General features: G+C 42.2%; 1 protein-coding gene across 4 annotated transcripts in view; it reads right to left on the bottom strand.

Annotated features, from left to right (window-relative positions):
• The window catches only part of LOC108701689 (regulator of G-protein signaling 11), a 91,731-nt gene extending 86,779 nt beyond the window's left edge, over window positions 1-4,952 (bottom strand). For all 4 annotated transcript variants that reach the window (XR_005964023.1, XM_041576046.1, XM_041576047.1 and 1 more), the window contains exon 1: window positions 4,845-4,952. Coding sequence is in view for 3 of the 4 variants with exons in the window: in XM_041576046.1 (XP_041431980.1) it covers window positions 4,845-4,907 (63 nt within the window). In the remaining variant the exon portion in view is untranslated. The remainder of the gene's footprint in view (window positions 1-4,844) is intronic.
• Between the last annotated feature and the right edge of the window lie 8,810 nt (window positions 4,953-13,762).

The following is a 13,762-nucleotide window of genomic DNA, read 5'->3' as shown; positions in this document are numbered from 1 at the left end:
TATTCCATGAGATAAAGTCTAAGATAGTGGATAATACGCTGGAGTGGACACAAGGGACACTTTTATTTATTTATAAGCTAACCACATAATGGTGTGTGTACACATTTGGAAAATACTACACCATATTGGCGGAAATCTCTCTCTTCTCTTTTTCTTTTCTCCGTGAACCTGACCTTGTGCTTTGAGCGCTGGTTTTCCTTTGAATCTTTGGATCCTTTTCATAGCAGGAGCACCCCTTGTAGACATCATTCTCATTGGACAATTGTGGAATTATTGTTGGACCCACTACTTTAGAAATCTATAGATTGCAATGGGAGAGCTTTAAGATGCTCATCCCCTTGATGTATAAAGGAGCACTTTAATCAAATCAGCCATGAGCTTTCTCCATTTAAATCCACATTTCAGCTGTTATCCCCCAGAGTGATAAACCGAGGATCCCAACCAGCCAATCCGAGTATATAATCCTTATTGCAGAAAGGTCATTTTGTGGCCTAAGCAAGTTATATCTGTCTCACGTGTCAATCAAATGTTTTGTTCTGCCGTGACTATCAGGGCATGTCCGTCAGTCAAAGCTGGGGACAGCTATTATAAGCACAGGGTTGAGAATTATCTCCGTCATAAAGCAAAGTTACCGGCAGCAGCTATACATCAAAAACACATTTCAGTGGACAAAGAGCCCCAACCATGGTCCCTTGTATTCAATTACTCACCGACAATGAAAAGTCAATGGTCAAGTGGCTTGTTATAGAAAAAGGAGCATGGCTGCCGGCACTAGATGACCCCATGGAACCATCAACTACAGGCTTTGGGAGTGCTCACCAAACTCTATATAGACCAACACAGGTGATGGAGGGACAACCAGGCTAGATGAATGTTCTATTCAAGAACATGAGAAACTCAGCTCATTGGACTATGTGTGTAGGCTCTGGGTGCTCATGCCCAAGACCTTCAGCACAGGGGAGTAAACAACTGGGAATGAAAGCGACAGGCAGGCACCAATCTGGAGCATCAGAAGTGGAATGTAGGAGCCCATAGTTTCAATAAACAAAATATTATTTTACATTATGTTTAAAAACAATAGCCTTACGCATTTTGTGTCACCAAGAGACACTTTCTTTCAACAAACACAGAATATTTAAAAGAGAAGGAGCCAATTAGAAGTTACATAGGTGGAGTTTCCAATCATAGCAATCCAAAGTAGGGAAGAAGCACACCTTCTTCCCTACTTTGGATTGTTGTAGTGTTGGGCTTGGAAGCGGCCTGGGATATGGATGCACCCGGTAACATGAAGTAAGTGGTGTGCAGCAAATTCAAAAATATTGCTGTTTCCAATTATAGGCCAACCTATAGCGGCTTTCATATATCATTAACTCTATTAGCTCCACAGTGGATTCCACTTCTGATGTTCCAGTCGCTATAAATTCCTAGATGAATGTTCTGGCATATGATCAAACCCTGTCTAAAAACAAAAACTGTACATTGTATATAGACTCATAGCAAGACACCTATGATTAAGGGTGGGGACACCCACACAGGGTCAGACTGGGCTGGCAGGATACTGGGAAAAATCCTGGTGGGCCCACCCTCCGACCCAGACCCAATTCCTGTCTGCCTTCTGCCATTGCTCCACGATGCCCTCCCTCCCCCAATTTGGGACTGGTGGTGTGTGGGTGGAAGGTGGGGGCCCCTGTAGTGAAGGCCCCGGTGGGCCCCGCATACCACAGTCTGCCCCTGCACTAACAACATGCCAGGCAGTAGCAGGTGCTGTTCATTTCCATACCTTTAATGTATAACAATAAATAATAATACAGTCAAAATGATTTTGACGCCCGTTGACTTCAATGCGTTTAGAAAATTTTTTGCAGTTTTGCAAATTTTTCGGTAAATACGGGATTTTTTTTTGGTGTAGCGAAACGGCACAGATCCGCCCATCACTAGGTGGGCATGTTTGGGTGCAACAATCCATGGGTGTACATTGGACATGATCTATTTAGATGAGTGTATATAAATACTGTACATAAAGCAGATTCTACCAGTAGGCAGTAGGATAATATCAAATAGCTCCCTAAGGGGAGAGCCCAGCTAACTAATTAGTATGGGGTATGATTTCTATTGTCAGCCTTTCTCATGCTCTCCTGCCTGCACTCTTGGCCTGTTAAGTGGCCCTCCAGCTTCGTGGAGAGAGTGTTATACAGCAGTGGGGGGTACAAAGGGAAGTGCGTGGTCAAACAACAATATTTGCTGATCTGTTTGCAAAAAAAACACATATATGTGAATAACATGAACAGTCTACCCCAAGGTACCTCCAAATGAGCCTTTTCCCTTAAAGGGGACATAAACCTTCCCTAAATCTCTCAGACTCAACTACATGTTCAAGGGAACCTACAGCATAAGTTTTATACAAATGTTAAAGGCTGTATATGATAAATCTGATATATAGAACCTTGAGTTTCCTCCTTCCGAGAGTGAATTTTGCAGCCTCTCCCGTGTAATTAGAAGGTGCCTTTAATGATTTATTTCCTTTGCAATTTCTCGCTATTTGAAAGCAAGGCCAGATGATGGTTTTGAGCAAATGTACCATGAGTGGAGTAGGATTTCACTCAATAGGAGTTTTAACTCCTGGATGATAAAGCTACACGGGGGGATTTATACTCAGCCACGTGAGACAAATGATAATCATAACAACCGGATCAGCAATAACAGGGCAATGTTTTCTTTAGGCATTTTATATAGCCATAGTCATAATCATAGTGAGGCCTGTTTCTGAGGGTTGTAGTTCAATAACAACTGAGGGATGTAGATCAGGGTACACTGATATCTCACCTGCTACTATGAGAGTTGCTGTGCTGTTATCCCTGTTAGTATAAGCGAGGCTGTATTCTTCTGCCTATTACTATAAGGTTTCCTATGCTATTATTTCTGTTACTACAATTAATGCTTGGCTGATGTGCTTCTTAATATGAGTGCTACTGTGCTGCAATACCTCTTACTATACCCACTACTATACCTGCTGTTGTGCTTTTATGCCTCTTACTATACCCACTACTATACCCATTACTGTGCTTTGATACCTCTTACTACACCCACTACTATACCTGCTGCTGTGCTGTGATACCTCTTACTATACCTACTACCATACTTGCTGCTGTGCTGTTATGCCTCTTACTATACCCATACTTTACCAGTTGCTGTGCCTCTTATACCTTATACCTCTTATTGTACCCACTACTATACCCACTGCTGTGCTGTTATGCCTATTATTATACCCATTACTATACCAGTTGCTATGCTTTTATGCCTCTTACTATACCCACTACTATACCAACTGCTGTGCTGTGATACCTCTTACTATACCCACTGCTATACCTGCTGCTGTGCTGTTATGCCTCTTACTATACCCTCTACTATACCCGCTGCGGTGCTGTTAAGCCTCTTACTATACCCACTGCTATAACCTCTGTTGCGCTGTTATGCCTCTTACTATACCCATTACTATACCCACTGCTGTGCTGCTATGCCTCTTACTATACCCACTACTATACCCGCTGCTGTGCTTTTATGCCTCTTACTATACTATATTTACTATACCCACTGCTGTGCTGCTATGCCTCTTACTATACCCACTACTATACCCGCTGCTGTGCTTTTATGCCTCTTACTATATTATACTTACTATACCCGCTGCTGTGCTGTTATGCCTCTTACTATACCCACTGTTGCACTGTTATGCCTGTTAATATAAAAGCTGCTCCAATATTATCTCTGCTACTATTAGTGATGCTTAACTGTGCTGCCTGTTACTATAAGTGCTACTGTGCTATTATCCCTGTTACTATAAGTGATGCTCATTACTGCCCTATTATACTTGATACTATAGCTGCGGCTGCACTATTATACCCATTAATACAAAGGCTGTTCCCCAATTATTTCTGATTACTGCAAAATTATTCCTGTTACTATAAAGTGCTGCTGTGCTATGTCCCCTGCTACTAAACCTTATGGTCACCCCCTACCTGGACCCCCATGAAGATAGCTCAGTGGTCCACACGTTGTCCAACCCCTGTCTAAGTGCTTAGCTGTTGTGCATAAAACCCTTCTCTGAATGCTGAACTTGTTGTGCTGCTCCTCAGAGGCTCAGCAAACTCATCATCTCCCTGTCACGGTCTCTTAGCCCGAATGATATCATATTAACTAATGATCAGGAGAGGCGAGGAGTGCAATCAAAAAGACTGGAAGAAGTCAGCCTGGTACTTCAGCTCATTCGTTCCACTTTAATCGATACATGAGACAGATGCACTCACTGAGGGGTATCTTCATTTGACTCCTAATTGCCTGGGGGCAGGGATACGAGTGTATGGGATAGCTGGAGTCTTCCATCACTTTGGGGTTTCTCTGGCTATAGTTGTATGTGGAAAGATGGTTTGACCCTCGTCCTCCTGGGACATAGAGAATGAAAAAAATATATTCCGTATAATGCAAACTGGGTCCTGGCAGTTCCTGGAGGATAAAGGCAAATCCTAAAGCCCCTTGTCCTGGTTTAACACTAAATCAGGGAGAAATTGGGAAGGCAGAGCAGCAAGTGAAATATTCTGGGAGGTGCTAAATTATTTACCAGCAACATGTATAAACCAGTGCATATCCACCCTGATAAATCCAACGCTTACCCTAATATGTACTGGGCTGGCAGAATAACGGTCGCTGCATTGTGCAACAATCCTAAGAGCAAACTGTCACCCACAACAACTCCGGGGTGCTGAGGCTCTCTCGTCAGGGACGCTGAAGAATGAGGGTGATACCCCCCCCCCCCCGAGGTGGGGATGTGGTAGGAAATTAAATAGACTTACCTTGGCCAAACATGACATCTGGACTTTGCAGTTCTTCTCTTGTTGGAGACTGTTAATGGTCATTGCTGACTGCTGAAGGCAAAGTGCTGCCTTGAAAGCTGTGTGTCCCTGTGTATTAATGTGGAGTGTGATGGCTCTGTAGGCTGGCAGTTTGCACCCCTCTCACCTCTCTGCTGCCACCTTGTGGTTAAAAACGAATATAATAACCAAGTACTGCAGGTGTTTTACTATAAGAGCAAAAAGGATGCATTTTGGTTCCCTGGTAAAGTGCCACCTGCCTGGCAGAAATTGCACAGTGCACACGTCTTGTTACCAGTAAGTACATGGCCCAAACTTAATTATAGATGCAAGGATTATCTCTGCCTGCCGGTGCTATATCATGTGGCTCAGTACTACAGATGTTGAGAACTACAGTACCCAGCATCCTGTGTGTTACAATATATGAAAATATAACATCTGTATTTTTAATTGTGTTGGGCAAGCAGTACCAAGCCAAGAAACTCTGGCACCCAAAGCAAGTGGGTCAAAATAGTCCTCCTCGCACTGTTACCCCTGCGTCTGGCAGAGTTTGTGGCAGATACAGTTAACAAGGAAAGGTTGAGAAGAGATAAACTGGTCTAATCTGATAAAACACTGCACCCTACTGGCTGCCAGCACAAACTGGATTTTTTCTTTGCTCACATTCACTTTACTTCTCTAGTTTTGTTAGAATCTTAAAACAAATATCTGATCTGACAAGTGCTAAATTGCTCATTGTTTATAAACAAGCCAGAGTTTCTTTCAGAATAAAACTCACCTTCAATGTGAGGGGTCAAGAATGTAACCCATGGGGTGCCTGCATTATACCATAAAGCTCATTTCTTAACCTTGGGTTGCTGAACTACAACTCCCAGTATGCGTTAACCTTTGAGTATATATTGAAGTAGGGGTTTAACTACAGCAGACCCTGCAGCTGCAAGGGTGCCCAGGAGGTATAGAGGCCCCTTTAGGCCCTAGATCATATTCAGTTTCAATAAATATTGGTAAAACAGGTCAACCTTTTGGGGGCCCGAGAAATAATTTGCTGTCGGGCTCTGTAATATCTAGTTACACCGCTGTATTGAAGGATGCTGGGAGTTGTAGTCCAGTCATATCTGGGGACTCACCGTTAAGAAACAGAACCATAAAGGGTGAATGTGAGGGCCAAAAACATCATTGGAGAATTCAAGTACAAACTCCTTGATTTATTGCATACAAGCTTTGATTGGTTGGTGCAAAATTGCCCAGTGTTTGTAAATGAGCCAAAGGATCTTTTAAAGGAGACATTTTGTGTAAAAAATAAAAATGTACCAGTGCATTATACTCATTTAGATATAGAATAATTGTGCTTAAAAAGTAGTGTTTCAGGCTGATTTATTGAATATTTCTGCAAAAACCCTAATAATCCCTCCCTTCCCTTCCACTTCCTGCTCCCTGAATTCCCAGACTGTGCAGGGGAGCCGGCAGCTCTCAGCTCACTGCACTGTAGGACAGGAACCAATCAGCAGCTAGCAGGACCTGATAGGGAACTGAAGCCTGGCTGTGCTTGTGTGACTGCAGGGCTGTGATTCGCTGTCCCCTCCTACTGTGCTTCTGGCAGGGATGGTTAGGACACGCCTACCTCTCATTTGAAACATGGACATGGACCAGAGAACATCTATAGGGAGCTCCAATAAAGGGGCTATTTTTAAAGATAATATTAATTTTTCGTACCATGTAAAAGCAACACCATATATTACTTATAATTGCCTACAAAATTAGGGTTTTTTTTATTATTTATCCTATATGTCTCCTTTAAAATGAATGAAAACTCATCCTTGAATCTCAGGGGCCAAGAACGTCACCCATGATCTGCCTGAATCAAGCTACAAAGCTCTGTTTCTTAACCCTGGGTTGCTGAACTACAACTCCCAGTATACTTCACCTTTGAGTATATGTTGAAGGATGCTGATAGTTGTAGTCCAGCCACATCCGGGGACTCAAAGTTACGTAACAGAACCATAGAGGGTTAATGTGGGGGCAGAAGGCATCGTTAGAGAATACAAGCTGCTAAGTACAATCTCCTGATTTGATTGCAAACGAGCTTTGGGATACTGAATCCTTATTAATATTGACATCTAGTGGCCGAGACAACATCACCGAGGAATGAAAACAAATCTCTGTGCAGCTGTGAGATATAAAGCACTCAGCTTGCAATAAATTCATTTAGAAGTGGGAGATGAGAATGGGGACTAATGCTGGAGCACTTGATACATCACATGGAAAACAAACCCTATAGAAGTAAGGGCAGGACTCGATGATGCATCTGCCCTAAGCCATCTGGTTGCTAGGGTCCAAATTATCCTAGCAGCCATGCATTGATAAGACACTGGAATATGAATAGGAGAGGCCTGAATAGAAAGATGAGTAATAAAAAGTAGCGATAACAATGTAGCTTTACAGAGCATTTGTTTATTAGATGGGGTCAGTGACCCCCCATTGAAAGTTGGAAAGAGTCAGAAGAAGAAGGCAAATAATTCAAAAACAATAACAAAGAAAAAATGAAGGCCAATTGGAAAGTTACTTATAGAATTGGCCATTTTATAACTAAAAGTTAACTTAAAGGCAAACCACCCCTTTATGAAATCCAGCCCTGATGTTGCTAGACTAGTGCTTCACTTTTAAGTCAACTTTTAGTATATTATAGAATGGCCAATTCTAAGCAACTGTTCAATTGGTCTTCATTATTTCTTTTTTTTTACATTTTTTTAAATTATTTGCTGTTTTCTTCTGACCCTTTCCAGCTTTCAAATGGGGGGGGGTCACTGACCCCATCTAAAAACAAATGCTCTGTAAGGCTACACATTTATTGTTATTGCTGGTTTTTTTTACTCATCTTTCTATTCAGGTCCTTTCCTATTCATATTCCAGTCTCTTGTTTAAAGTAATGCATGGTTGCTGGGGTAATTTGGCCCCAGCAACCAGAGTGCTGAAACTGCAAACTAGAGAGCTGCTGAATGAAAAGCTAAATAACTGAAACCCCACAAATAATAAAAAATGAAAACCAATTGCAAATTGTCTCAGAATATCACTCTCTACATCATACTAAAAGTTAATTTAAAGGCTGTTATATGCTGGTAATATGCTGGGAATTGTAGACCGGTGTCAACATCTGAGTGGAGCCACACCATTGAAGGTTTACGTCACCTTTAAAGGAGAACCTTAGGGGTCATTTACTATGTGCAAAGTGCACAGTTTGATATTTTGGGGGGGGGGGGTAGTGTATGCTGAGCAAAAGACAAATAACTTGTACAAGGTCCAGGAGTTCTGATTGTGGCCCTGGTCCCCTATAAGCTACTGTGGGTCAGGACCGTAATGCGGCAGCCGTTCCCTGCTCCGGCCATTTATTGCTGGCTGTTTTACACCGCTGTTATTTACTGAATGGAATAGAACTTGTTCTGCAGAGCAAAGGAGCCTGTTGGGTCTTGCCACGAGGAAGTTGGCTTCAGGCGTTGAGTTAAGATTCTAGAATGTGGTTTGACACTCAAATGTGTGTCAGGAAACAAAGACTGTGCATGCGGAAATAACCTCAATATTTATATTATAATATTGTTTCCCTCCTCTCCATGGCCAAGTCAGTGGAACACACCACCACACCAATAAACATTAACATTTATGTTCAGTTGTTCTTTATTTTTAATATTTTTTTTATTATTTGCCTTTATCTTCTGCCTCTTTCCAGCTTTCAGATGAGGGTCGTTGACCCTGGCAGCCGAAAAACTATTGCTGTGTGGGTCCCAATGGAGTCTTTGCTAGTTTTTTAATACTTATTTTTATATTCAGGACCTTTCCTTTTCATCTCCAAGTCTTTTACTTTAGACATTGTCAGGCTACTAGGTTATGCAGGTCCCTAGCAACATGTCATTGGTGTTTAGCATTAGAGAATCCTGCTTCCTTGGGTGCTTTTCTGGAAATCCATTAGAGGGCACAGGCTGTATCTTTGAAAATCGGATTTATTAGGGCACACACAGTGGTATAAGCAAAATGCGGTGGGTGTACTGGACTTAAGCGTTTCTTGCCGCAATTCTCTGCACTTCCTCAGACTCAGGTTGTCCTTTTTTTATAAATATGTTGAAATTTCTCATTAATTAGGGCCTCGTGGGGCCCCCTATACCCCTGGGCCCCCCTTCAGTCGCAGGGTCTGCTTCCTCTGTAGTTACGCCCATGAACAGAGCTTTTTGGAAGGCTAACATCCCTTTTAATAGTGGTGGTTTAGTTTGGACAGTTTTGATTTTTTAAAGCATAAATGAGACCCCACTCTCTGTCTCTCTGTGTCTCGCTCTGTCTCTCTCTGTCTCACTCTGACTTTCTCTTGCTCTCGCTCTAACACTTTAGAATGAAATGATTTGTGACCCAGTTTAGCTTGCAAGATATTCGCTTTTCAATCAGTGGAGTTCCTCTCCTGTTAGTGCTAGAATATATGAATATATATAACAGAATTTACATGATGAAGTATGTACAGATAAACATTTAAATGTCTTTATAATGTTACTTTTCCCTTACTATATCATACTAGACAGGGGCAGCCCTGCCCCCAGAGCCACCCAAGTTGCTGTCTGCCCTTTTGGGTTCACTGTATTCCATATGTCTCAGCTCTGCTGTATTAGCCTGATGCCTCCTATACTGTCCTTTTATGTTGTCACACCTGTTGCCTTTTGCATATTTCCCATTGGAGGGGGGGAATAAGAAAACGTTAGATGCCCTAAATTGATTCAGGGCTGACCTACAGCCCAGCAAATACCAACATCTTTTGGTTGGCATTGAAAGTCATTTGAATTATACTTTAAAAGAGTGGGTTTACCTTTAAGTTAATGCTAAGCAACTTTTCTTTTGTTATATATTTATATGTAGTCTTTTAATTATTTGCCTTCTTCTTCTGACTCTTTCCAGTTTTCAAATGGGGGTCACTGGCTCCATCTAAAAAAACAAATGCTCTATAAGGGTCAGGGCATACGCTCAGATTCAGGGAGATTAGTCGTCCAGCGACAAATCTCCTCTTCTTCGGGCGACTAATATTCCCGAACTGCCTTCCCGCTGGCTTTAATGTAAATCGCCGGCGGGGTGGCACTCAGAGCACTTTGTTTTCAGAAGTCGCCCGAAGTTGCCTCACGAGAAAACTCTGGCCGACTTCTGAAAACGAATCCCACTGGCGATTTTCTAGCCAGCGGAAAGGCAATTCGGGGAGATTAGTGCCTGAGGATGAGGCGAATAATCGCCGGGTGACTAAATCTCCCCAAATCTGAGCGTGTGTCTCGGCCCTAAGGCTACAAATGTATTGTGATTGCTAATTTTTATTAGGGATGCACCGAATCCACTATTTTGGATTCGGCCGAACCCCCGAATCCTTTGAGAGAGATTAGGCCGAATACCGAACCGAATCCGAACCTTAATTTGCATATGCATATGCAAATTAGGGGTGGGAAGGGGAAAACATTTTTTACTTCCTTGTTTTGTGACAAAAAGTCACGTGATTTCCCTCCCTGCCCCTAATTTACATATGCAAATTAGGATTCCGTTCGGCTGGGCAGAAGGATTCAGCCGAATCCGAATCCTGCTGAAAAAGGTCGAATCCTGGCCGAATCCCGAACCGAATCCTGGATTTGGTGCATCCCTACTTTTTATCACTCCTCTTTCTATTCAGGCCTCTTCTACTCATATTCCAGTCTCTTATTCAAATCAATGTCTGGTTGCTAGGATAATTTGGACACTAGCTACCAGATTGCTCAAATTGCAAACTGGAGAGCTGCTGAATAAAAAGCTAAATAACTCAAAAAACACAAATAATAAAAAAATAAAATCCAATTGCAAATTGTCTAAAAGGTGTAAACGGCAGTATACATCCATGTTCAATATGAGTACAATGAATAGAACTAGTTTTAATCCCCCCAAAAAACCTATGTTTTTGTTATTCTTCAGCTAAACAGGGCAAGCAGGGAAACTGAAGCTCCTCCATGTTTTAGCCCTTGCAGTTCATACATACTCCCTTTCCATAATAAACAAAAAATAGTCACAACAATGGTTGAGGGTTGTATACTGGGAATGTAATTATACATGGAGTAGCTTCAATTTCCCTGTTTAGCGCAAGAAATAGCTAAAAACGTGATCTGCCCTGTGGTTCGGCATCTCTTTTTTTCCCGTCGACTCTTCCAGGTGTTTCTGCCTTTTTCAGTTACTTCTCATAATATGTTTGAAATAATAACGTTTAAGACTGCTCATTTGTCCTTCACCAATAAAGGTCATTATTTGATGATTAAAGGGGACGTTCACCTCTAGATGAGCTTTGCGTAGGCTAGATGGCCAATTGGGCAGGTTCCCAACTAAGGACATACCTCCCAACTTTTCATGGTACAGTCCCAATTTTGACAGCTCATCCCGCTGTCCCAGATTGTTACTGAAATGTCCCGAATTGCTCTTTAATCTCCTGCACTGAACAGCCAGAAAAAGATGCAAAGTTTCTAAAACTTAATTGGCTTTTGGCAGAGAGCCTAGAACACGTGGCAGGTGCACTTCGATACTTTTGTAACAATTACTTTTGTAACTTTTAACTTACACCTCGTTGTAGAGTCAGGCATCGGAGTTCACAGCACCATCTACAGCCACTTCGATAATCTTCGGAATGAGACTGGCGCTTAGGCAATTTTCATGAGTTTCGGCTTGTCTTGAGACAGAAAATTGCTCCAACTGCGTATGTGATGCTCCACCAATCTCATTCTGATTACCGATGAGAAGAAGATAGCGCCTGTGAACTCCGCTGGACAGAGCCTGCACTAAGGGGTAATTAAAGACTTAGGGTCGTTTGCCCAGGGTAACACTTAGGCTGAGTGGAGGAGGGAGGGGGGTCTATGAAGGGTATGGGGTAGGGTTTTTTTAACTTTAGGGTTTGCTTCTCCTTTAAGCTAAAATTATGTACGGCACAATGGCACTTTGGTTAGCACTGCTTGAGACCTAGGTTTGATTGCAGCTAGGGCACTGTCGGCAAGGAGTTTATATGTTCTACCCATATTGTGTAGGTCTCATCTAGGTGCTCCCACCCTTCAAAAAAAATCAGGCAGGGTACTTGGCTCCTGATAAAACTGACCATAGGGTGTGTGAATGTGAAATGGACCTTAGATTGTAAACTCTGCTGGGGCAGGGACTGATGTGAATGATGTATAATCTGGAAAGCGCTGTGGAATATTTTGGTGCTGTAAATAAACTTTAGTCCTAGGGAAGAAGTCTCAGAGTCTTCTGTTCTGGTGCATCTCGGCAGGGAGTAGGCGACAATGTGGCATGTAAGATTAGAGAAAGTGCTGAGCCTTGGATTTCACCATTCCCAGTACAAATATGCAGCTCAAGACAGAGTGAGCAAAGTTATCAGGTTCAAGCCAACAAGATTACTATAAATACGACCACTTGGAATTATCTCAGAAATATCTCAGAGCAGCCGCATTTGTGGCCTGATAATGTGGCCATTTCTGTTTCCTCGCTGGGTGGGTCTGACAGTTGATGACATGAGTATGCACCTAGGCCAAAAAAGCTTGCCGTGCTAAATTTAGGCATAAACGTGACTCTGGCTCATTATTTAATTTCCTTCTGACTTTATTGCCTCTGCAGACTGATGGGTAATAATGTTGATCAATCTCCAGAAAACACCATGTTCCACCGCCAGGGTGCTCCACTGCTCCACTGCTCCTCATCTCATTAAAGGAACAGTAACACCAAAAAATAGAAGTGTTTTAAAGGAATGATCATATAATGTACTGTTGCCCTGCACTGGTAAAACTGGTGTGTTTGCTTTAGAAACACTACTATAGTTGATATAAACAAGCTGCTGTGTAGCCATGGAGGCAGCCATTCAAGCACAGGATACACAGTAGATAACAGATAAGTACTACTATAGTTTATATAAATAAGCTGCTGTGTAACCATGGGGGCAGCCATTCAAGCACAGGATACACAGTAGATAACAGATAAGTACTACTATAGTTTATATAAATAAGCTGCTGTGTAGCCATGGGGGCAGCCATTCAAGCACAGGATACACAGTAGATAACAGATAAGTACTACTATAGTTTATATAAATAAGCTGCTATGTAGCCATGGGGGCAGCCATTCAAGCACAGGATACACAGTAGATAACAGGTAAGTAATACTATAGTTTATATAAACAAGCTGCTGTGAAGCCATGGGGGCAGCCATTCAAGCACAGGATACACAGTAGATAACAGATCAGTACTACTATAGTTCATATAAACAATCTGATGTGTAGCCATGGGGGCAGCTATTGAAGCACAGTATACACAGCAGATAACAGATAAGTACTGAAAAATCTCATTGTATACTATACAACGTATCTGTTATCTGCTGTGTATCCTGTACATTTCTACAGGTTGGATGGCTGCCCCCATGGCTACACAGCAGCATGGTTATATTAGTGTTTCTGAAGCAAACACAGCATTTTTACCAAATACAGTGCAACACTACATTATATTTCCATTACTTTAAAACACTTTCATTTTTGGTGTTACTCAGGGGCGTAACTACAGAGGAAGCAGACCCTGCAATAACAGGGGGCCCAGGAGGGATAGGGGGCCTCACAAGGCCCAAATAATGAGTAATTTCATTATCTATTGGTAGAACGGGACAACCTCTGGATATGCTTTGGGCCCTAAAATTAATTAGCTGTGGGGCCCAGTAACATCTAGTTAAGCCACTGGTGTTACTGTTCCTTTAACACATACAATGCTGTAACCATTGCACAGTCCTGCTCCTATGATTGCAAAGCTCAAGCCAGGGTGAAAAGTGCAAGAAACACATTTTGCACTTTGCAATCACACTTTCGAAACAAAATATGTCTTCTTTTAAACCAGTAAGTAACTCCT

The sequence above is a fragment of the Xenopus laevis genome, chromosome 9_10L (assembly GCF_017654675.1).
Source record: "Xenopus laevis strain J_2021 chromosome 9_10L, Xenopus_laevis_v10.1, whole genome shotgun sequence".
Lineage (NCBI taxonomy): Eukaryota > Metazoa > Chordata > Amphibia > Anura > Pipidae > Xenopus > Xenopus laevis.
The sequence above is the reverse complement of the archived record's forward strand: the minus strand, read 5'-3'. Positions and strand labels throughout refer to the sequence as shown.